We start from the raw sequence: 25,875 nt of genomic DNA, 5'->3' as shown, positions 1-25,875 counted from the left end.
TCACAGCCATCCCCCACCTGGAAGGTCCCAAGGCCCTCTGGTTCTTTCTTGAACAGAGACCCAATCAATTTCCCTCCACGAACACATTCCTCCATCTGGCAGAACTTGCCCTCACCTTCAAATCTCTGAGACAAAGTGGCGTTCAGCTCCTGTGTTATCTTGCTTATTTAGCTCTGCATTAATGCATTCTTTCCTGCATTCCCATTATTAACTCACATTCACCAAATTAATTATTTAATTAACTTTCTCGGTCTCTCTTGTAAGCTTATTCATTTAACAAGAAATTTGCTCAATCACATAAAGTATTAGTTTTAGGTTCCCAATTTAACCGCTGGAGCTTGAGCAGACCACGGTACATTAAAGACAAAGCCAAACCGATCAGGGACCCTCCACACCAAGCCTCAGGCCACCCTCTGAAATTAGAACCTTTTATCGGGGTCCACATGTGCTTCCCCCCAGAACAAATACAAAATTATTGCAGGGTATTGTTGTAGTAAACTCAGATTGATTACTGTTATAATAGTCATTATCATAGCAGCTGAAAAATCCCAAGTGTGATAGGTAAAAGAATCTCGCCCCTCTTGTAAAATATGGAATCGATCAGCTGGTGTGACGTCAAAATGGTGGCAAATGTTTTCAATGTACAGAACATTATGAGGGTCCAAAGACTTCACTCTCATCTGATTTGAGTGAGGTTTTCGCCATTATTCCAGCTGATGTTTTGCTCCCCTCCTCTGTTGAAGAGTCTAGTCGTGGCCGGAGGACGGCTCCACACGGCACAGTCGCTCGGCAGCCATGGCCGCACCGGTGGTCTCACACTGGCCACTTCCCTGGGACCACAGGCAGCTTCTCACAGGCACTGAGAGATCAGATCGTTCCATATGTTCAGCCAAAGCCGGAGATGTTGAGAGAACGTTCGGTGATAGCGAGCCAAAACCTCTTTGTCACGACGCGCACACGACCTCAAGTGGAGGTAGATACCTCGGCACAGTCCAACCACATCGCACCTATTCCCTGTACCCAGTCTCTGCGCCAACTCTGACCAGATGTGCTCAATGCAGAGATTTGAAGTCATGGACAGTTACAGCACAAAGGACTTTGGACCAAGCTAATCAATGTCTGTGGACATGCCAACACTGAGGTTGACCTCTGTAGGTCCAATGCTTAGAACAGGCCAGAAATCCCTTGGTACACCAATCCAGCGAGTAACATTACTGGTGATTATAGTGTGTGGGACTACAATAAAATGGCTCTAAAATGCTCTGGATGTAAACAATCCACAATATTTCAGGGGAAGCTTTTCAAATCTGAGGGATATTTTTACAGCCACTGATTCACAATGAGATCTCTTCTCCATCTATCCACTACCGTCCTGCGTTCCCATTAGCACCCTGATCGCCGTTAATCACCCTAATCGAGGTGGCAGTGTGATTCTCTTCCTCCTCCTCAGAAGGACGGCTGTCCTTGCCCTCTTCCTGTATCCCTGTGTGCAAGCCGCTCTCTGCCATGGGGACACCATGGAGCAGCCCGTCTTCATGGGCCACTCTCTCAGGGTCCCTCTCTCCATCTCCTCTGTTCATCTTAAAAACAAAAACACAGATGCCTCAAGTCCATGTGAGGAAGATCATTATCGCAAGGCTTGTTGCAAGGCTTGCTCTAACCACGGGCAACCAGCGAGGATCCCAACCCCAGTCAAGTAGACCCCATTGTGTAGTCACACAATACCCCAGTTCATCCACAGGAGAGAGAGGCTGAGATGGAAGTCCATCAGAAGGGTTAGCAACCAGGCAGCATAAGTGCCAGTGAGAGGGCAGACTGAGATGGGAAATGACAGAAAGAAGCTTCACCCAGAGTAGCAGAGATTTGGTGCCAGTTGCCCGAAGATGGAGACATTTAAAGAGGACTACCATAAACACTTAAAGGCCTGCACCCTGGTTGGCTTCTTGCTGCCTTTACCTTGCACTAAACATTATTCCCTAATCACATATGTATACGCTGTAAATGGCTCGATTGTAATCATGTATTGTCTTTCTGGATAGACTGTATGACTGGATAGCACGCAACAAAAGCTTTTCACTGAGCCTCGGTACACGTGACAATAAACTAAACTGAAACTTAACCCTCAATTTAATCATATAAAGTGTGTAAACCATAGCTAGTGAATTGAGACAAGCTTTTCAAGAACTAGCTGGCATAGGTTTGAGGTGAGGGGAGTAAGATTTAACAGGAACTTGAGAGAGAATCCTATCATACAGAGGGTGGTACATATATAGATTGAGCTACCAGCGGTAGTGGATGAGGTGGTGAGTTTTTAAACAGGACCACAGACCAAGAACTGGGACCAGCACTGAGCTGGATAGATCTTTCTCCACCAGTATCATAAGGTCATAAGTGATAGGAGTAGAATTAGGCCATTCGACCCATCAAGTCTGCTCCGCCATTCAATCATGGCTGATCTATCTCTCCCGCCTAACCCCATTCTCCTGCCTTCTCCCCATAACCTCTGACACCTGTACTAATCAAGAATCTATCTGCAGTATCTCTGCCTTAAAAATATCCAATGACTTGGTCTCCATAGCCTTCTGTGGCCACAGATTCAACACCCTCTGACTAAATAAATTCCTCCTCATCTCATTCCTAAAAGAACGTCCTTTAATTCAAAGGCTAGGACCTCTAATCCTAAACTCCCCCACTAGTGAAAACATCCTCTCCACATCCACTCTACCCAAGCCTTTCACTATTCTCATATTCCCATACAATATTTGTATGGATGTAAAGGGCTGAATCTCCTTCTGTTGTAAATCTCGGTGGATCCACGAGTTACGCTGCTTCAGCCGCTGATGTAAACCCAGGACAGCTGGATCTGCAGCCCTTGTGGTGACCAGCTGGGATTGCTGGACTCAGATCACACTGGTGACATTTTCTCTGAAAATGGCGTCTCCTGGTTGATGGGTTGGTGAAGAAATGTCTTGGCGCGCTGGCTTTGATCGGTCAAGGCATTATGTATGGAAGTTGGGTCATAAGGGATAGGAGTACAATTGGGCCATTCAGCCCATCAGGTCTACTCCGCCATTCAATCATGGCTGATATATCTCGTCCTCCTAACCCCATTCTCCTGCCTTCTCCCCAAAACCTCCGACACCTGTACTAATCGAGAATTTATCTATCTCTGCCTTAAAAATATCCACTGACTTGGCCTCCATAGCCTTCTGTGGCAACCTCGAGTTGGGGCATTATGTTACAATGTACAGGACATTGATGAGGTCGCACTTGGAGTTTGCAGTTCCAGAATATTCCGTTTTTGACACCCTCCTATCGGAAAGATGCCATTAAAACGGAAAGAGGAGATTTGCAAGGATGCTGCCAGGATCCGAGTCCTGAGCTGCAGGGAGAGGTTGGACAGGCTAGGAGTTTATTCCTTGAAGCGGAGGAGACTAAAGGGTGATCGTAGAGAGGTGCATAAATTATTAGGGGAACACAGGCTTCTTCCTCGGGTAAGTGAATCACAACTAGCAGGCATAGGTTTGAGGTGAGGGGGGTAAGATTTAACAGGAACCAGAGAGAGAATCTATCATACAGTAGGTGGCACATACATGGAATGAGCTAACAGATGAAATGGTTGAGGTGGATACATTAACTTTTAAAAGTTAGTTAGGCAGATACACAGATAGGAAAAGCTTAGAGAGATATCAGCTAAAAGCAGGCAAATGGGACCAGCTTAGATGGGTCTCTTGGTCAACTAGGATGAGTTTCTTTCCTTTCTGCATGACTATGCCTGGTATTTAGACGCTGGAGGTTTGGTGTGCTGTGGACTGACTGTGATATTTGAAGCAGGGTTGGACTGGACAGGATGGGGTTCCTTCCGATAGTTCGGACATCTTGAAATGCTGGGAATACTGGAACACTCTCCAACAGCTAGGAATTCTAGGCCTTAATGCTGTGGATGTCCAGGGCATTCTGAGGGTAGGACTTACCCTCAACAGCTAGGATCCCTTACAGTGCGGGTGTGTCTCGGACCAGCTCACATCACTGGGGCACCCACTGGATGGGTGTACCATGCTGGCTAAGTAACTGAAATAAATGGCACCACCCTCCCACCCACTCACTTGTGGAACTGAGTGGATACAGGTCTCTAAAATGAAGACATTAAGGTGGGAGGTGCTCACCCCAGCTCAGCAGAAAAACAGTCTCACTCTTATCCCTTATCAATCCCTGCAAAAAATAATACTCACCAGCCTTCGAATAGCATTCACTGCGGTGTTCAGATAACCTGCAGGAAAAGAGATGTCACATGTTACTGGAATACGGGCAACCTCATCCTTTGTTGCTCACAACTTTCTTCTCATATTAACTTTTCCTGGAGGTACGGTGGTGTAGCGGTAGAGTTGCTGCCTTACAGCACTAGAGACTCAGGTTCGATCCTGACTACGGGCACTATCTGTATGGAGTTCGTACGTTCTCCCCATGAGCTGTGTGCGTTTTCTCCGGGATCTCCGGTTTCCTCCCACACTCCAAAGACGTACAGGTTTGTAGGTTAATTGGCTTTGGTAAAAATTGTGAATTGTTCCTTGTGTGTGTAGGACAGCGTTAGTGTGCAGGGATCGCTGGTCGGCGCAGACTCGGTAGGCCGAATGGCCTGTTTCCACACTGTATCTCTAAACTAAACTAAATTTACTGTGGGTACACAAATATGCTGGAGAAACTCAGCGGGTGCAGCAGCATCTATGGAGCGAAGGAAATAGGCAACGTTTCGGGCCGAAACCTTTCTTCAGACTAAAGGTTTCTTTTACCAATCCCAGAAGGTCTGGCACATACATGAAGATAAAGCTGGAGTAACTCAGCAGGTCAGGCAACATCTCTGGAGCAAAGGAATATGTGACGTTTCGGGTCGAGACCATTCATCAGACTGTGAGTCAGGGAGGGGCACACTGGTCTCTTGTACGACACGCTCAAGCCTTGCAACCAGCCGGCATGGTGACAAACTTGTCTGACGCTTCCCATTTAAATCTATATTCAGAAAGTTATCATGTGGCAAAAACAATTGGTAAAAAGCCAACTGGTAAAGGTTAATCCGACCAATCAAGCATGGTTTTGATACACATAACCTAAAAGTCATAATAGCCACTATTATATAAAGTAATTGATCGTTTAATCTATTCATCTAAGTGATTGCAAATTTTGCAGCTTATTATGATGTGTGGAACTTTCCTCACCACCAAGGCTTAGCGGGTTTAAACAAGAATGTAACATTAATAATTTTCTAAAACCCCTGTCCCACGGTGCGAGTTCATTCCAAGAGCTCTCCCGAGTTTGCCCTGATTCGAACTCGGAGATTTACGGAAATGGCCGCTCGTCGGTACTCGGGGCTCTTGTGGACATTTTTCAACATGTTGAAAAATCTTCAGGAGTCTTCCGGTGCTTACCTGCCGTTAGCGAGTCTGAGGGGGGATCTTATAGAAACTTACAAAATTCTTAAGGGGTTAGACAGGCTAGATGCAGGAAGATTGTTCCCGATGTTGGGGAAGTCCAGAACAAGGGGTCACAGTTTAAGGATAAGGGGGAAGTCTTTTAGGACCGAGATGAGAAAAACATTTTTCACACAGAGAGTGGTGAATCTCTGGAATTCTCTGCCACAGAAGGTAGTTGAGGCCAGTTCATTGGCTATATTTAAGAGGGAGTTAGATGTAGCCCTTGTGGCTAAAGGGATCAGGGGGTATGGAGAGAAGGCAGGTACAGGATACTGAGTTGGATGATCAGCCATCATCATATTGAATGGCGGTGCAGGCTCGAAGGGCCAAATGGCCTACTCCTGCACCTAATTTCTATGTTTTTATGTTTCCCGAGTACCTGCCGTTAGCGTTACGAGCCGCTAAGACGTCCCCGAGCTCCAACATACCCGCTACGTTCATTCTCCGTGCTTACCACGAGTTTGATTTTTTTTAAACTCGGGAGAGTTCTTAAAATAAACTAGTACCGTGGGACAGGACTTTAATTCTCTGGCACTGTGCATGAACCTACAGATGCTTTAATGATTATGAACAGGATATCTGCAGTTACCTCCCTTCCTTCCATCAGCAAGCTGAGATGCATTCAATCTTGCCCAGGTGATTTATACAGCTTTCAGCTACCAACTATTCCTAATTTCTAACTCATCCAGAATCTCCGTGGCAATTTCCTTGCTGAGACCTCATATCAACTTTTTTTCTTGATGAAGTTTGACATAAAGTGCTATTCCAGTATTTCAAGCTGCTGCTTGAGTAAATTGCTTTCTGGTCTTCAATCTGTCAAACCTCTCTGCTTAAAATCTTTTTCCTCATCCCATACAGTGTTTTAAATACTGTGAGCTGGCATTTACTTTGCCTGCATTTGAATCGACTAATCCAGGTCAAGGGGGAGTGTTTAATTGTCATGCCGTATGTACCAAACAACAGAACAGTGAAATCATTACCCCTGCATCCCAACTCTCTCCATCCCTCCCCCACCCAAGTCATACCAGCTTTAAGTCGTCTTGTGTAGGAAAGAGCTGCAGTGCGAAGGTAGACACAAAATGCTGGAGTAACTCAGCGGGACAGACAGCATCTCAGGATAGGAATGGGTGAGGTTTCGGGTCGAGACCTTTCTTCAGACTGAGAAAAAAGACCGAGAGGCTCTCAGTCTGAAGAAGGGTCTCGACCCAAAACGTCACCCGTTTCTTCTGTCCAGAGATGCTGCCTGCCCTGCTGGTCTTGTTTAAACCAGCGCAAGAGTTAGAATGGCTGTCAGAGCGGAAAACTCACCCAGCACGCTGCAGACAAACAGCGCTATAAAGATGATGAGAAACAGAGCCAGGGGGATCACTGCACCACTGCAACATCCAGTGCCTTGTAACGGCACACCTGAAATAAAAGGACAACTCTGTTAACCGGCAGCTGGAATGTACTTTGAAAGGTAGCGTCATTCTCTGCTGCGGCCATGGTGGAGCTCCTGTAGCTGCAGGCCACCTCTTGTGTTGGGAAGCCTTACGTCTGAAAGGCTGCAGTCCACAGGGTGAAAATGCCATGGTCTTGGTCTCTCTGTGATTTTCACAATGAATGAATGGCAATATATTTCCATATCAGGGGCTTTAGATTTTTTTTTTTTTAAGTCTTTTTAGAGATAAGTCAGGGGGGAGTCCCCCTGCCACGGGTACCATGTAATTCCGTGCTACCTGCTCCATGGACGGATAGTCGGCGATTCAACAGTCTCCCCCACCTGGTTTGCCAGGTGAGGAGGGGGCTGTGGACCCCCAGCAGGACTAAAACAAGACCTGTCAACGGGCGGATGAGCTTCTAGCGAGCCAACAGCCATCCACACTTCAGTAGAAGTCGCGATCGCTGTCGTACACGGCATTATAAGGAACGATGATAACGCACACACACCAACATCCTAGACGCCCAGCTGTGGAAGTCCGCAGGAACTGGAGGACAGAGATATGTGGTGTGTCTGTCACTGTTCCCGTTGGAAACCAGCACCACTGCGTCGCTGATGTTGTCAACGATGATGAATGAATGAATGAATTTAGAGACACAGCGTGGAAACAGACCCTTCGGCCCAGCAAGTCCACACTGACCAGCGATGACACCGTACACCAAAACTATCCTACACGTTAGAGCACAATTTATAATTTACAAACCCAATTACCCTACAAACCTGTACGTGTTTGGAGTGTGGGAGGATACCGGAGCACCCGGAAAAAACCCACAAGGTGACAGGGAGTGTACACTTGTGTAGTTTGGAGGGAGCGACTGAGTCACAGAATGGTTGAAACACAGAAAGAGGCCATTCGGCCCACCATGTCCATACCAGATCTGTGTAAGAGCAATCCACCTAGTCCCACGTCTATGCTCTTTCTCCAAACCCTATTTCCTGTGAGATACTTACCACAAGTATTTAAATCTGCCTCCATACTTTCCCCTGACCTTAAATATCCTTTGTATAAAGACCCTTCTCTTATTCGGATCTACTCGTATTCACTTTCATTCTGTGCCCTTAGTTCTTGACCCCTCCTTCAGCAGGAACAGTCTCTCTCAATCTCTCTCAGTCCATTCAAAATCTGCATATCTCTCTTTGTCTTTATTCTCCTCTGTTCCAGGGTGGATAGTCTCACCTTCTCTGGTTTAACCAACTCTAAAGGGCCTGTCCCACGAGCATGCGACTCCATGCGTCAAACGCGACCTAAAGGGCCTGTCCCACGAGCATGCGACTCCATGCGTCAAGCGCGACCTAATGTGGTCGCTTGTGCCGTACGGCCCCGCGGGGCCGGTCCCACTTCAATCGCTGGAGCCGTATGGAGTTGTGCGGAGCTGGTCCGGACATCGCGCGGGGCTCCGAAAAACTGACCGTGTTCAAAAAACTCCGCGCGGCAATGGCCTGCCAGCCCGCAGCCGCCTCGACGCCGTACGCACCGCCTCGACGGCCATACGCAGCGTCTCGGCGCCGTACGCACGTCTTGACGCTGTACACGCCCGTCGGACTTTGCTCGAACTTCACGTCACTCACTTGACCTCCGCCCGTCCCCCGCTTCCGGTTTGGTCGCGCTTGCCGCATGCAAGTCGCATGCTCGTGGGACAGGCCCTTAAGTTAGTTAGACAAATAAGAATTTCATTGTTCTATCTGGGATATATGACAAAACACTCTTCACTCTCTTGAACCTTGATACACTTTGCTGTTTTTCTCTAATCAATCCATCCAAGTCACTGCACATTTTGCAGCTTATTATTATTTCTGAAACTTTCCTCACCACCAAGGCCTGGTGGATATTAAATAGGAGTATAATATTTATATGTTATCGAATCCTCTAGCACCATGCCTGAACCTACAAGTTTTCTCTGAGATCTTTGGTTTCCTCCCACACTCCAAAGACGTACAGGTTTGTAGGTGAATTAGCTTGGTGTAAATGTAAAATTCTCCCTAGTGTGTGTAGGATAGAGTTAATGTGCGGGGATTGCTGGTCAGTGCGGACTCGGTGGGCCGAAGGGCCTGTTTCTCTGCTGTATCTTTAATCTAAACTAAAACAGATCCCAGTTATCGAGAAGATTGGGCTCCAGCTGCTGGAGGGTACTCACTGCATACAACGTCAGCCTTCAAACTCCCAGCGTGGGCTTCAATCAGTCCGAGTGATGCGCAGCTGTAAAGAAACAAACAGCCGTGAGACAAATGGTGCTCGCTCCCGCATCCCAACCCACAGATTACTCAGCAAACACCAGAATCAATCCAAGTGGAGTTTAGGGTTGGTAGACCTGGCCTCAGCTCACACTGCTGTACCAGGGAAGGGGTATCCAGCTAGAGGCTGCAGGGAATTCTTCTCTCAGTCCCCTCGTGGATGGGTGAAGTGCAACGTGTACAGGGATGGAAGGAGAGGCTACTCCAGGATGTAAGGAAGAAGGGAATGGAGGAGCTCACCGATGGATTAGGACGAGGAAGGACAAGCGAGGAGCTTGGACTGCTCGGGCCAAAGGATCTGTTTCTGCCAATGTGCACCTGGTCCTCGCCTACTCCTCTTCCAAGAGTTCCAGCTCTCCCCAGAGCCCATCAATAGAGAGTGCCATGTAACAAAAGAGGGCATCACACCATACTTTTCTAAGCACGTTGCTTGGGTCCAGCACAAGGACAGAGAGCAGATGAAGTCAGAAAGCAGATAACAGCGCAGAGAGCAAACAAAGCACTAAAACTGATGATAGACACAAAAAGCTGGAGTCGTTCAGTGGGTCAGACGTCATCTCTGGAGAAAAGGAATAGGTGAGGTTTCTTCTAACTGTACAACAACATTTATCTATCATGCTGTGTTCTGGTGAATATGGAATGTGTGAGTGGGGCGGTGTGCTGCAAAGGCCTGACTTAAGTGAGGTGAGGTGTTACATCTTGGGACGTCTAACAAGGGCAGGCCTTACACAGTGAATGGTATGCCTCTGGGAAGTGGTGTAGAGCAGAGGGATCTAGGAGTGCAGGTGCATGGTTCCTTGTTCAAGTCGCAGGTAGATAAGGTGGTCAAAAAGGCTTTTGGCACATTGGCCTTCATCAGTCAGAGTACTGAGTATAGAAGTTGGGAGGTCATACTGCAGTTGTATAAGATGTTGGTGAGATCACATTCAAAGTATTGTGTTCAGTTCTGGCCACCATGTTATAGGAAATATATTGTCAAGCTTGAAAGGGTTCAGAGATTTACGAGAATGTTGCCAGGACTAGAGGGTGTGAGCTAAAGGGAGAGGTTGAGTGTGTTGAGTCTCTATTCGCTGGAGCGCAGTAGGATGAGGGGTGATCTTATAGAGGTGTATAAAACCATGAGAGAGGAATAGATCGGGTAGACGCACAGAATCTCTTGCCCAGAGTAGGGGAATCGAGGACCAGAGGACATGGGTTCAAGGTGGAGGGGAAAAGACTTATTAGGAATCTGAGGGGTACCTTTTTCACACAAAGGGTGGTGGGGGTATGGAACAAGCTGCCAGAGGAGGTAGTTGAGGCTGGGACTGTTCCAATGTTTAAGAAACAGTTACACAGATACATGGATAGGACAGGTTTGGAGGGATATGGACCAAGCACAGGCAGGTGGGACTAGTGTAGCTGGGACATGTTGGCCTGTGTGGGCAATTTGGGCCGAAGGGCCTGTTTCCACACTGTATCACTCTATGAGGCAGGGAGATGGGGTAGCGAAATGTTCTACTGAAAGAACATTCCTTGAGGGCCAAATCTGTTCCCTTTGTTGGGACAGGGGACAGCAATGCCACCATGAGCCTCAGGGTGGCAGCAAAGCTCAGCTGCTATAAACTTAGCACCGTTTATAAAAGGCAGTGAATTTTCCTGACATGTGGTACATTTTTATGGAATAAGAACGTTGTAAAATCTACATTAACTTAATTCATGGTAGACATTATCAAACTGCCACTCTACAAGATTCACCAATGTTTAGTGAGATGCAGCTACATAGAGTGTATTTATAGACACATTCAATACAGATCAATAGATGGCCAGCATTGTAAATCATGAGTGCTGGACAGAAACTGTGCAAGGTCTAGCTGTAAATAATGTTGATCATTTGATTAAATGCATCCACTATGGTGTAACTGTATGGGGAAGATGCACAAACCAATGTGTGTGTGAGAGTGAGTGAGTGAGTGAGTGAGTGAGTGAGTGAATCTCTGGATTTGTATGTCTGTGTGTGTCTGTGTCTGTGTCTGTGTGTGTGTATGCGTGTGCGTGTGTGTGTGCGCGTGTGTGTGTCCTGGACCCCCCCCGACATCGGGAACATTTTTCCTGCATCTAGCCTGTCCAATCCCCTTCTATGTTTCTATAAGATCCCCTCTCATCCTAAATTCCAGTCAATATAACCCCAGTTGCTCGACTGGGGTACAACTGCAGTAGGGCCTCCTTGCTCCTATATTCAAATCCTCTCACTTGAAGGCCAACATGCCATTTGCTTTCTTCACTGCCTGCTGTACCAGCATGCTTACTTTCAGTGACTGATGTACAAGGACACCCAGGTCTCGTTGCACTTCCCATTTTCCTAATTCAGATAATAATCTGCCTTCTTGTTCCCACACAATGTGTTGTGCAATTTAATGGTTTGGCGGTGGGGGGGGGGGGGGGGGGGGGGGGGGGGGGGGGGCCTTAATAAGCACACTGGACATGTGTGGTCTTATCTAGCCTGGCAGGAGTTACTAATCCCATTGTCATAGTCATAGCAATGCAGCATGAAAACACATCCTTCAGCCCATCTAGAAACCAAGGTTACTAGCCGAGAAAGTCCCATTTGCTTGCGTTTGGTCCTTATCCCTCAAAATCCTTCTTGTCCATATCGTTTAAACATTATAATTATACCTGCCTCTAGCAATTCCTCAGGCAACTCTTTCCATAAGACCACCCTCTGTGATCCATTTTGAACCCTCAGATCCCTTTGGAATCTTTCCCCTCTCACCTTAAAATTCCCCTCTAGTTTTAGGTCCCATTCCCCGGGGATGAAGTCTGTGACAATCCACCTTATCCACACCATCATGATTTTATACACCAGTATAAGGTAATCTCCTATACTCCAGGGAAAAAGGTCCCAAACTCTCGAGCCTCGACTTATAACTCAAGCACTCCAGTCCTGGTAACATCCTCATGAATATTTTCTGCACCCTTTCCAATATAATGACATTTTCCCATAGCCAGGCAACCATGACTGCACACGATACTCCACGTATGGTCTCACCAACGGCATGTACAGTGCAAACATAACATTCAGTTTCTGTACTCAATCCCTCATCTGATTACGTCAAGCATATTAAAAGCATTCGTCACCACCCTGTCTACCGGTGTCACCACTTTCAGGGAACCATGTACCCACGTCCCAAGTCTTACTGTGTAGGAAGGAACTGCAGATGTTTGAACCGAAGATAGACACAAAAACCTGGAGTAATTCAGCATGTCAGACTGAAGAAGGGTCTCGACCTGAAACATCACCGCCTATTCCTTTTCTACAGAGATGCCGTCTGACCCGCTGAGTTAATCTAGCTTTTTGTTTCTATCTCAGGTCTTACTGTTCTACAACACTGTCTAGGGCCATTTACTGTCTTTCTAAACTCCAGCGAGTAGAGGCCCAGTGCTGTCAAACACTCATCATGCGTTAACCCACTTTATTCCTGGGATCATTCTCGTAAACCTCCTCTGGACCCTCTCCAGCGCCAGCACTTCCTTCCTCAGATATGGGGTCCAAAATTGCTCACAATCCTCCGAATGTGGTCTGACCACGACTTATAGAGCCTCAGCCTCTAGATTAAATCTCCCCTTAAAAATCAAAGCCATCAGCTTTTAGATTGCATTCTTTCCTCTATTTGAACAGAGATATTAACTCAGTTTCTCCTTTGATGGAATCTTAGATGCTGAGTACTTCCAGGATTTCCTATTTTATCTGAAAAAGTATATTTGGCAGACAGTTATGAGATATAACGTGGAAAAATATTCATATCATTGCATAAAAGTGAAAAGTTGAATACTTTTTGGCAAACGGGAAGATATTAATATTCAAAGAGACCTTGGTGTTATCTCACAGAAAGTCAATAAGCAAGTGCAATATTTCAGCAACTGTATAGGGTTTTGGTATAATCATACATGAGTTGAGTTGTGTTCCTTTATTGTTATTCATTCTTTTAGTTTGAACGAAATTGCGTACCTTGCAGTCATGACAGAAAATAAAGTATTAGAACACACAATAAACACAGTTTAACATTCACCACAGTGAATCTCCAGGCACCTCCTCACTGCGATGGAAGGCAAAAGTCTGAAGTCTTATCTCTCCCTTGCTTGTTCTCCCACTACGTTGAGGTGATCCAGCCTTCGATGTTGGGCCCCCCACCAGGTGATGGTAAGTCCCGCGGTCGAAGGGCCGATTCAAACTCCGCGGCCCGGGGCGGATGAAGCTGCCACCCTCCAGTCCAGCGGACGAAGCTGTTGTTGTGGGAGCTCCGGAGAATCTGCGAGCTCCCGATGTTGCCATCCACTGGGCCCGCGGCCGAAGCCTCCGAGGCTCTGAAGTCGGGCCGCAGCCGCAGCGCCACCACAGCCCTGAAGTCGGCCAGCTTCGCGAAGGTGAGTCCACAGGCTCTGCCCCCAGAGCCTCGAGGTCGGCTCCAGTTGGAGGCCGCCAGCTCCATGATTAGGCCTCAGCGCAGACGGAGACGGAGATACGACAAAGAAAAGGTCGCATCCCCTTGAAGGAAGAGGTTAAAACAAGTTTCCCCCACCCCCCATACACAACTAAAAATAAACTAAAACATACATCTAACAAGACAAAAGAAAACAACAAAAAAAGGGAAAAGACAGACGGACTGCAGGCGAGCCGCTGCTGCTTGGGGTATGATGTATAGTTTTGTTCTGCAGGTAATTTTATTATAACATGATTGTTGGGTTCCTAGAAACCACACTTTATTAAAAAAAAACATATTATTTAACAAAAACCGTATCATTAGGGTAAAGGGAGTTAAGGGCTACAGTGTTTCAGTCTCACAATAACAATGTTATTTTTCCAGCAGGATATTCAAAAGTACACGTCTCTTCAATAGCAATTAGTTCCCTTTTATTACTAATAACTAAAAATGTTAAAGACTGCATATTACATTGTTTAACAGAGCTTCGTGGTACAAACGTCAATAGACGTATACATTTCAATGGCCACCCATGGTTAAAGTGGCAGCTGTGTTCTGAAGAGACAATGGTGTCCGATTATTGCAGGGAGGTTGCATGGTTCAGCTTTATTTATTCCCCCTCTTCAGCTTTTTTTCCAGCATCAATTTTCAATGTCATTTTAAGTCGTTCTCTAGCTGCCGGTCAAATTAGCCTTGTAACCAATTTTGCTCTCGTAATGCAAATTGTAATGTTTCCTAATGTTTGTAATGTTCTTTCACTCATGTTTCACTCATGTTATAGCCAATTTACACATGGAAATCTGCTTTATAGCAAAACTATCAGTACTTTCCTAATAAAGAATGCGTTTGCCACAAAAAATTGAGACAACAGTGTTCTCTAGACTTCAGAAGAATGAGAAGCGATCTTAATACACAGAATTCTTACCGGGCCTGACAGGATAGAGGCAGGGAAGGTGTTTCCCGTGGCTGGGGTGTCTGGACCATGGATCACAGAATAAGGGCAGACATAGGACTAAGATGCGGAGAAATACCTACACGCAGAGGGTGATGAATCTTTGGAATGCTCTGCAAAGTGACTTCACAGGCTCAATCAGTGAGTTTATTGAAACAGATTGATGGGATTGAAACGGAATATCAAATAATTCAAGGCATGAGGGAAAATAGCATTGAGGAAGAAGATAAGTTCATAAATTCTTGGAGCAAAATTAGGCCATTCGGCCCATCAAGCCAACTCCGCCATTCAATCATGGCTGATCTATCTTCTCTCTCAACCCCATTCTCCTGCCTTGCCCCCACAACCCCTGATCTTGAGGCTCAAGGGATCAAACAACAGACTCTACCCCTAATTCTATGTTGTTAATTACTCATCCACCAGAGATCATGGTTGAAACCTCCAGAAATATGTCCGTCTAGATGTAGCCATCCTGAATCAAAAACATGGATGTACCCTGGAGAGTAAGCTGGCTTCTGGAGGTGAGACAAGAGGCAGCGAGACACAACACGGCCTTCTCTCCACCACCATTTTCACCAAGTGTCAACTGTTGTGAAGCTCCATCTCTGAACGTGGGTTCTTACCTTATCCATTTCCTGCAAGGCTCGGTAGAGGATGAGACATTGGAATAGAATCCGTCTTTGCATTCCTCACACACTGTTCCATTGTATTTTCGATCACCTGGCCAGGAGATTAAAGAAGTTACTGTCATTTCTATTCACCAGTGGCTGTTATCAGACAGAACCAGTTGGTTCATTTTCTGAAAGCTTTTGCACAGTCAGCAAAACTGCAAGCGATCTGACCAGAATGGCAGAGGGGAAGGCATAGAATCCCTTCTATTTACTCTATTTATACCTCACGCTGCCTCGGCAAGGCCAGCAGCACAATCAAGGATGAGTCGCACCCTGGCCACCCTCTTCTCCCCTCAGGCCAAAGGTATATAAGTGTGAAAACACACACCACCATGTTAAGTCACTACACCTCCATCCCCCACCAGGAAGGTCTTAAAGCCCTCGCTCCGTTTCTTCCTTGATCACAGAACCAGCCAATTTCCATCTACTAACACTCTCCTCTACCTAGTGGAGCTGGTCCTTACCCTTAACAACTTCTCCTTCGACTCCTCCCACTTCCTCTAAATCCATGGCGTGGCTATGGGCACTCGCATGGGCCCCAGCTATGCCTGCCTCTTTGTAGGGTACGTCGAACAATCACTGCTCCAGGTGTACACTGGCCCTATCCCCGAACTCTAGCTCCGCTACATTGATGACTGCATCGGTGCTACTTTCTGCACCCATGCAGAACTCACTGACTTCATCAACTTCACCACTAATTTCCATCCTGCACTCAAATTCACTTGGACCAACTCCGATATCTCCCTACCGTTTCTAGATCTCACCGTCTCCATCACAGGAGACAGACTATTGACTGACATTTATTACAACCTCACTGACTTCCATAGCTTTCTAGACTACACTTCTTCCCACCCTGCTTCCTGTAAAGACTATCTCCTAGTCCCAATTCCTCTGTCTACGCCGCATCTGCGCCCAGGATGAGATGTTCCATACTAAGTCATCGGAGATGTCTGCATTCTTTAGGTTCCCCTCTTCCATTATAGACGAGGCTCTCACTGGGGTCTCCTCGATATCCCGCACCTTCCTCCATACTTCCATCTAGAGAGCCAAGCCAATGCACAATTCACATACACCTCCACCCATCTAGTCTTTTGCATTTGGTGCTCATGATGTGGCCTCCTCTACATTAGTGAGACCTAGCGCAGACTCGGCAACCGTTTTGCAGAGCAATGCACTCTGTCCACAACACTCTGTCCCTTTGCCTCCACAGATGCTGCCTGACGTTCCCAGTTCTTGCAGCAGTTTGTTTTTTTTTGGTTCCAGAGATTCCAATGATGTGGCCTCCTCTATCAAGCACAGACGAGGAGATTCCAACATCTGCAGTCTCCTCTGCATTTCTTAACCTCTGGGCAAAAAATCTTTGGTTGGGATGCTGGTTTTTGGATTACTCTGAACAATTGAAGCAATCCTTTGCACAATTCCAATCTGGTTTTAATCTGCACTCTCACTGGGTCCCACTGGCAAATAAATTACAAAACATTTTCTCCCACAAGCCCCCTTACAGTGTCGCTCAGTGCCAGGAGATCAGCTGTGGTGCAGGAGTTGCCTTAAACATAGGTACTACTTCCTGTGGAGCAACTCCATCAGTCCCATTCCCCACAGATATTTGTTCGTAAATTATAGGTGCAGAATTAGGCCATTCAGCCCATCCAGTCTACTCCACCATTCAATCATGGTTGATCTACCTTTCAATCCCATTCTCCTGCCTTCTCCCCATAACCCCTAGCACACATACTAATCAAGAATCTGTCAAACTCCACCTTAAAAATAGCCATTAACTTGGCCTCCATAGCCTTCTGTGGCATGTGAATTCTGCAGATTCACCACCCTCTTTCCAACTTATTCATTCACATGTTCATCAACTCCACTTTCAGCAGCGACTTTCCCAGTCAGCGCGTTTCAGGATGTGGCAGGAAACAGGAGCAGCCGAGGGAAACCCACACAGTCACAAAGAAGACATGCAAACTCCACAAAGGCAGCACATGAGGTCAGGATTGAACCCAGATCACTGGAGCTCTCTGATATTGCACTTAGTTGGTGAAGCCAAGTATGTGGACATTTCATGCTCTGACATATCACCAGGACTTTGGGATTTAGGACATCACATGCCAAATAGAACATAGAACAGTATAGATACAAAGTGCTGGAATAACTCGCCAATGGAGGACCCGGCGTGGAGGGGAAGAATAATGGAGGACCCGGCATGGGGGTACTGTTGGGGGGGGGGGGGGACAAAAGTAGGAGCTGGCGTGCTTTGTAACTTTGTCAGTGCTGTAGGTGGCTGCTATTTGTATACATTGTGTATGCAGCAAAGAATCTCACTGTGCCCAGTCACATGTGACAATAAAGTATTCCTATTCCTATTTCTATTCCTAATTCAACAGGTCAGGCAAGGTGTTTGTCTGTTTGTGTGCTCTCCATGTTTGTGTGCTGTTTGTGTGCTGTCCATGTTCTCCAGCATCTGTGGAGAACATGGAGAGCACACAGACAAACACCTTTTCACTGTACCTCATTATTGTACACATGACAATAATGAACAAAGCCAAACTATAGGTGATGTTTCGGATCGGGGTACTTCTTCAGATTCCTGCCGGAAGCAGGGTCCCAATCCAAAACATCATCCATCCATGTTCTCCAGAGATGCTGCCTGGCCTGCAGAGTTACTCTCGAACTTTGTGTCTTGTTTGTAAACCAGCATCTTCAGTTCCTTGTGTATCGATTGAACAGCACAGCACGGGGACAGGCCCTTTGGCCCATTATGCTGAACATTACGCCAAGTTAGATGAATCCCATCTGCCTGCACATGATCCATTTCCTTCCACTCCTGCTTGTCCTTATGTCCATCCAAAAGTCTCTTAAATGCCGCCATCATATCTGCTTCTACCACCATACCTGGCAGTGAATTCCAAGCACCCACTACCGTCTGTAAAAAAAAAACTTGCCCTGCACATCTCCTTTACACTTAGCTCCTCTCAACTTTAAGATATGCCCTCTAGCATTTGAGATTTCCATCTTATCCATGTCTCTCCTAATTTTATAAACATCCATCGGGTGTTCATAGACTACAGTTCAGCCTTCAACACGATAGTCCCCACCAGACTGGCCGGGAAGCTAATGGAATTGGGGCTCAACACCTCCCTGTGTGCCGGGGTCCTGGACTTTCTCACCGCCAGGCCCCAGGTAGTCAAGATGGGAGGGAATACATCGAAGTCCCTCACCCTGAGCACAGGATCGCCCCAGGGTTGCGTCCTCAGCCCCCTATTGTACTCCCTGTACACACATGACTGTGTGGCTAGGTTCAGCTCCAACTCAATAATTAAGTTTGCTGATGACACTGTGGTGGTGGGCCTGATCTCAGACAACGACGAGAAGGCCTACCGGGAGGAGGTGGCTGATCTAGCACTCTGGTGCCAGGATAACAGCCTCCTCTTGAACATCAAAAAAACGAAGGAGCTGATCATGGACTTTAGGAGGGCACATCATCCGAGGACGTACACTCCAATGAGGATAAATGGGGATCCTGTGGATAGGGTGAACTGTTTTAAACATCTGGGAGTCCACATGTCCGAGGATATGACATGGGCATCACACGCCTCAGCACTCGTGAGTAAGGCAAGGCAGCGCCTTTACCACCTCAGGCAATTGAGTAAATTCAGAGTGTCTCCGAGGATCCTCCAGTGCTTCTACTCAGCGGCTGTGGAAAGCATCTTGTCCGGGAACATTACCATCTGGTTTGGGAATTGCTCTGCCAAGGACAAGAAGGCTCTGCAGAGAGTAGTGCGCTCGGCCGAACGCACTATGGGAACTTCACTTGCCCCCCTGCAGGAACTATACATCAGGAGGTGCAACTCCAGAGCCAACAATATCATGAGAGACCCCTTCCACCCCTGCAACGGACTGTTCCAGCTGCTACGGTCAGGCAAACGCCTCCGTTGCCATACGGTGAGAACGGAGAGGTTGAGAAGGAGTTTCTTCCCAGAGGCCATTAGGACTGTAAACGCCTATCTCACCAGGGACTAACTCTACTGAACGTTTTTCCTTCCATTATTTATTATGTAAAAGAATATGTGTGTTATGATTGTGTTTATAGTTTGTTTGGTTGTTTGTCTTTTGCACAAAAGTCCGCGAGCATTGCCACTTTCATTTCACTGCACATCTCGTATGTGTATGTGACAAATAAACTTGACTTGACTTGACTTGGGTTTACCCTCAATGTACAATCCAGGTTTGTCCAACCTCTCCTTAGAGCTAATACTTTCTAATCTAGACAACATCCTGATGAAGATAGACACAAAATACTGGAGTAATTGGGCGGGACAGGCAACATCTCTGGAGAGAAGGAATGGGAGACTTTTTGGGTCGAGATCCTTCTTCACACTGTGAGTCGGGGGAGTGGGGAACGAGAGATATGGACATCCTGATGAACCTCTCCTGCATCCACCCCGAAATCTCCACGTCCTTACAATAATGCATCAACCAGAACTGCAAACAATGAGCAACTGAGCATGAAATGAAACACCCCATTCACTCCACAGTCTGTATCTGGACAGCATTGCAGTGGTTAGTGCATCTGCCCTGCAATTCCAGCAACTCAAGTTCAATCCTGATCTCCAGTGCTGTCCATGTGGAGTTTGCATGTCTTCCTTGAGAACGTAAGTCTTCCTCTGGGTCCTCTGACTTCCTCCCATATCCCCCCAAAATACCGGATCAGTGGAATAACAGGCCACTGTAAATTACTCTGTGTTTAGGTGAATGGCAGCTCGAGGGAATGCAACTTCATCTGGCTGATAAGGAAATAAGTAAGGAAAGGTCATAAGGTCATGTGATAGGAGCAGAATTAGGCCATTCGACCCATCAGGTTTACTCCACCATTCAATCACAGCTGATCTATCTCTCCCTCCTAACCCCATTCTCCTGTCTTCTCCCCTTCACCCCTCACACCTGTGACTCCACCTGACAAATGTGATTGACTGGATTGCTCCGAGCCGGCATAGACTTGAAGGACTGAATGGCCTCCTTCCATGGTATAGAAAATATATCAAATATTATATGATTAACGCCATTAAAGATTGTCCTGGTCATTAAACTTTTCTAAGTTAATTTTTTCCAGAGATTGGCCCATACGATCAAATTGGCCTGAAGGGCCTGTTTCTATGTTCTGCACATCTACCATTGTATGAGGGCTTTCGCCATGGGGAGACTGGTTCACCCATTGTCCACAGTACTGCGCCTCACCTGGGGTTTTGACTCCTGATCCTGGCGGGCAGACATCATCGTGTCTGCAGACCTCGCAGTCTCTGTTAGGGCAGTGTTTCCCTTCTTTACACAAGCACACCACGTCGTTGACCAGGTCACCAGCTTTTATAACATCAAATTCTCCTGAAAAATAAAGAACAGCTTTGACGTCACATCTCAGAGACAGATTAGTTTAGTTTAGAGATACAGCGCAGAAACAGGCCCTTCTGTCCGCACCGACCAGTGATCCGCACACATTAACACTACTAGGGACAATTTACATTCACACCAAGCCAATTAACCTATAAACCTGCACGTCTGTGGAGTGTGGGAGGACAAACTCCATACAGACAGCACCCATAGTCGGGGTCGAACCCGGGCCTCTGGCGCTGCATGCGCAGTTAGGCAGCATCTCCACCGCTGCACCACCGTGCCACCCCTAAACACAAGACGCAGCTTTCTCCAACTACCAAACATATTGTTAAAACAACATTTTATAATTTGGATGAGGGATTGAAGGCTTTGTGGCCAAGTTCACAGATAATAAGAAGATAGGTGAAGGGGCAGGCAGTGTAGAGAAAGCAAGGACTGTGCAGAAGGACATGGACAGGTTGGGATAGTGGACAAAGAAGTGGCAGATGGAATACAGCAGCGCAAAGTGTGGTCATGCATTTTGGTAGTGGGAATAAAGGTGTAGACTGTTTTTGAAATGGGGAGAGAATTTCAGAAAAGGACACTTGGGAGTGCTGGTGCAGGATTCCTAAAAAGTTAATTTGCAAGTCAAATCAGTAGTAAGGAAGGCAAATGCAATTTATTTCATTAGGACTAGAATATAAAAAACAAGTGTGTAAAGCTGAGGCTTTATAAGGCGCTGGTCAGACTGCATCTGGGGTATTGTGAGCAGTTTTGGGCCCCATATCTGAGGAAGGATGTATTTTGTATATCTTTATTGTTATTTTCCTGAGTACTCACATACCCAGAGGAAACAAAAAAACGTTACTCAAACCAGTGTCCATTCAGTGTGCAGTAAAAAATAAATAGAAATAAAAATACATGTGCTGTCGTTGGAGATGGTCCACAGAAGGTTTACGAGCATTATCCCAGAGGGAATGGGTGAGCATTTGACGGCACTGGACCTGCACCTGCTGGTGTTTAGAAGGATGAGGTGAGACATCATTGAAACTTACCAAAGAGTGAAAGGCTTAGATAAAGTGGATGTCGAGAGGATTTTTCCACTAGTGGGAGAGTCTAGGACTAGAGGTCATAGCCTCAGAATAAAAGGACGCTCCTTTAGAAAGGAGATGTGGAGGAATTTCTTTAGTCAAAGGGTGGTGAATCTGTACAATTCATTGCCATAGAAGGCTGTGGAGAGTGTCGATGGATATTTTTAAGGCAGAGATTGATAGATTCTTGATTAGTACGTGTCTCAGGGGTTATGGGGAGAAGGTAGGAGAATAGGGTTAAGAGGGAGATATAGATCAGCCATGATCGAATGGCGTAGTAGACTTGATGGGCTGAATGGCCTAATTCTTCTCCTATCACCAATGAACTTATGAACATAACTTGACCAATAACTACTGTATCTCCTTTGAACACTTAAACCATTCCAGGGTGGAATGAGGTCATGTGCATTTGACATGGATTCCAACACTCAGTCGAGCTGCCCAAGCCCTCTTCCCAAACTCTTCATACGTCCTGCCCTGTGCCCTCCAGGGATGGTTGTCTTGCAACAATGCCCATTGCAATATGACATTTGTCCGGCTTCTGTCATCCAGGCACGATCTGTCTCTGCTGGCCAAGAACTAAGGTTTGTTATAAGTACCGTCCTTGTCCTCTTCCCTGGGAGGGATTATCCAACTGCTAAACCTCAACTGGCTGCAGTGAAGATCATCGTCAAAAGCATCTACATGAGGTGCTACCTCTATCATCAACGATTCCCACCATCTGGGCCAGGCCCTCTTCTTGCAGCGACCATTAGACAGGAGGTAGAGAGGCCTGAAGTCCCACACCACTCGATTCAGGAACAGCTATTTTCCAACAACTATCAGGTACTTAATTTAGTTTAGTTTGGATATGTAGCATGAAAACTGGACTTTGGGTCCATGGAGTCTCGTGAATCACCTGTTCCCACTAGTTCTATGTTATCCCACTATTACATCCACTCCCTACACACTTGGGGCTAATTTACAGAGGCCAATTAACCTACAAACCTACACGTCTTTGAGATGTGGGAGGAAAACCAAGAGGACAGGGTCACAGGGAGAAGGTGCAGACTCCACACAGACAACAGTCGAAGGCAGGATCAAGCCCAGGTCTCTGGCGCTGTGAGGTAGCAGTTCTACCAGCTGTGCCGCCGTGCCGACCTACTCAATACAACCCGAGGTTCTTAAATCAACCTCGGTAACAGAACATTAAGTTTCACCTATTGCACCTCCGTTGGACTTGTGTGTTTTCTAGTTGTGTATAAACTAATGTCCTGTTTTTCGGCACAGTCATTTTTTACTCTTGCAGAATTTGTGTAATTGGTGTTTAATATATGTGTTTGCATGTTGCCTGCATCTCAGTTCTTGTGATGCTGCTGCAAGCAAGATTTTAATTGTACCTGCATCTCACCCCACTGGTGCATATGACAATAAACCTGTCTTAACTTGCCATAGTCAAAATACGATGCACACCAAGTGATAAGTTGTGACAAGATCTACAATCCGTTACCCAGTCTCATTCAGTCTCCATCTGTTTCCCTGCCTCTTTAAATAGTCATTGAGCTGGACTCATGGACAGTAATCATTGACACAGTAACACCAGCTGAATTAATTTGTGTAGAATACATCTTTAGGGCGGCACGATGGCGCAGCGGTAGAGTTGCTGCCTTACAGCGCCAGAGACCCGGTGTTCGATCCTGACTACGGGCGCTGTCTGTACGGAGTTTGTACGTTCTCCCCGAAATGTTCAGTTTCCTCCCACACTCCAAAGACAGGTACGTAGGTTTGTAGGTACCAATTGATTTGGTATAAATGTAAAATTGTCCCTCGTGTGTGTCGGACACCATTAGTGTACAGGGATCACTGGTCGGTGCGGACTCGGTGGGCCGAAGGGTCTGTTTCCGCGCTGTACCTTTAAACTAAACTAAAAGTTTAATTTAGTTGGATTCTTCTTCAGCTCATCCAAAGGATTAGCAACATTTTTTATCAAAATAAATAAAAAACACATCCACGATTAGTATGTGAATGTGTTAGACTCACAGAACTATACAGCATGGAAACAGATTCTTCCGCTAAACTTGGCCATGCCAACCCTTCGTTTCCGTCAGTGAAATTGAGTTTTGAAAGTCACAATTGCACCTGTAACTTTATTTGACAGCTCATTCCAGACACTGACCTCCCTCAACTCTCACCTTAAGCCTATGCCTTCTAGTTTTTGTCATCTCCTCTGGCAAAAGGACAGCGAGTGCTCACTTTATCAATGCCCCTCATGATTTGGTGCAGCTCAATAAGGTCACCCCTCAGCCTCCTACACTCCAAAGAAAAATGCCCCTATCCAGCCTCTTCCTATAACTCAAGCCGGCAGCTCCAGGTGACTTCCTGGTGAATCTCTTCTGCACCGTTTCTGACAACGAGATCCCCCTTCAAGCAGTGAAAAGCTTTTATTGCGTGCTATCCAATCAGCGGAAAGACAATACATAATTACAATTGAGCCATTGACAGTGTATAGATACATGGTAAAGGAATAACGTTTAGTGCAAGGTAAAGCCAGCAAAGTCCAATCAAAGATAGTCCGAGGGTCACCAATGAGGTAGATAGTAGTTCAGGACTGCTCTCTAGTTGTGGTAGGATGATTCAGTTGCATGATAGCAGCTGAGAAAAAACTGTCCCTGAATCTGGAGGTGTGCGTTTTCGCACTTCTGTACATTTTGCCCGATGGGAGAGGGGAGAAGAGGGAGCGGCCAGGGTGCAACTCGTCCTTGATTATGCTGCTGGCCTTGCCGAGGCAGCGTGAGGTATAAATGGAGTCAATGGAAGGGAGGTTGGTTTGTGTGATGGTCTGGGCTGCGTCCACAATTCGCTGCAATTTCTTGCGGTCTTGGATGGAGCTGTTCCCAAACCATGCTGTGATGCATCCTGATAAAATGCTTTCTTTGGCGCATCTGTAGAAGTTGGTGAGAGTTGCAGGGGGGCATGCAGAAGGGAGTCGAGGCGTTGGTGTTGCCAGATTAGCCTGCGTGGCATGAGGCAACCCCTGACAACTCACAACATTCTCCTGCAGAACTTGGAATGGTCCACCTTTCGCTAACATTTGCCGCCGTTTAAACCAAACAAACGACACTGGGAGAACAAAAGTACAGTCCCTCATCAAACCACTCACGTCGATAGGAAGGCAATCAAGCGTTCTTGCATAATCTGTGCACATTGATTCCCGCCAGGTGACGGGGCAGAAGCTGGGGGAAAGTACCTGATACTGGGAAGAAACATAAACTCCAACTTGTAGTTAGTTGATGGTTCAATGGACATTACAGCCTATAGCATTTGAGACTGTTCTATAATAGTTCAGCTTCACGTCCTCTGATCACAACAGGTGAATGCTTCCTCATTCCCCTTTGTTTAGGTGCCGACCCTTGAAAACTCATACGTTCAAAAGTCCACATCCAAACAAAGTTAGAAGGTCACCTCCATATCTTCAGAAGCAAATGGAGGGGAATTCCACCTGTAATTACTGGGTTGGCATGGTAGTTTAGGCATGGTTAGTTAATCAGTGTGGTGCTTTAGGGTAACACAAATATATCTGGAAGTTTAAGAAGGAACTGCAGATGCTGGAAAATTGTAGGTAGACAAAAATGCTGGAGAAACTCAGCGGGTGAGGCAGCATTTATGGAGCGAGATATGATGCTGCCTCACCCGCTGAGTTTCTCCAGCATTTTTTACTATATCTGGAAGTCACTGACTGGTGACAATGAGTCAGGCCCAGTACCAGCAACATCAGTTTCATTAATCATGTCTCCACCCCCACTCACTGTCTGCTCTGTTCTGCCTGACAATATGCAGCTGCCCCCTACATGAACAGCCCAGGAGTCTGTGCCTGGCAACTTGTTTCAGAAGATGTACCCAGCACCATTACCCAAGCACGTGAAACTGGGTCCACGTTTAACACACAAACTGGGCCGCATCCATTCGGCACTCCTGCACCCACAGGAAAAAAACCTCTTTGACCCACTCCCCATTGCCTGTTTGTCAACCAGTTCTGAACCAAAATCACTTTCCACCAACTTCATTTTGTCTACCTTCTGTGAACATGTGATTTGATGCCTGCCACCCGGGGCGGGATGGGGGCGGGATCCATGTGTACACGTGATAGATGTGGCCCGCCATCCGCTCACAGACATACA

General features: G+C 46.5%; 1 protein-coding gene across 1 annotated transcript in view; it reads right to left on the bottom strand.

Annotated features, from left to right (window-relative positions):
• Positions 1-217: 217 nt before the first annotated feature.
• The window catches only part of LOC116986489 (tumor necrosis factor receptor superfamily member 5-like), a 75,076-nt gene continuing 49,418 nt past the window's right edge, over positions 218-25,875 (bottom strand). The window contains exons 4-9 of the mRNA XM_033042071.1: positions 20,496-20,639; positions 15,213-15,309; positions 9,084-9,145; positions 6,777-6,875; positions 4,233-4,270; positions 218-1,580 (exon numbers count right to left, since the gene is read on the bottom strand). Of these exons, the coding sequence (XP_032897962.1) occupies positions 1,365-1,580; positions 4,233-4,270; positions 6,777-6,875; positions 9,084-9,145; positions 15,213-15,309; positions 20,496-20,639 (656 nt within the window). The 3' untranslated portion in view covers positions 218-1,364. The remainder of the gene's footprint in view (positions 1,581-4,232; positions 4,271-6,776; positions 6,876-9,083; positions 9,146-15,212; positions 15,310-20,495; positions 20,640-25,875) is intronic.

The sequence above is a fragment of the Amblyraja radiata genome, chromosome 23, assembly GCF_010909765.2.
Source record: "Amblyraja radiata isolate CabotCenter1 chromosome 23, sAmbRad1.1.pri, whole genome shotgun sequence".
NCBI lineage: Eukaryota > Metazoa > Chordata > Chondrichthyes > Rajiformes > Rajidae > Amblyraja > Amblyraja radiata.
Note: the sequence above shows the minus strand (reverse complement) of the source record. Positions and strands in the feature narration are given on the sequence as shown.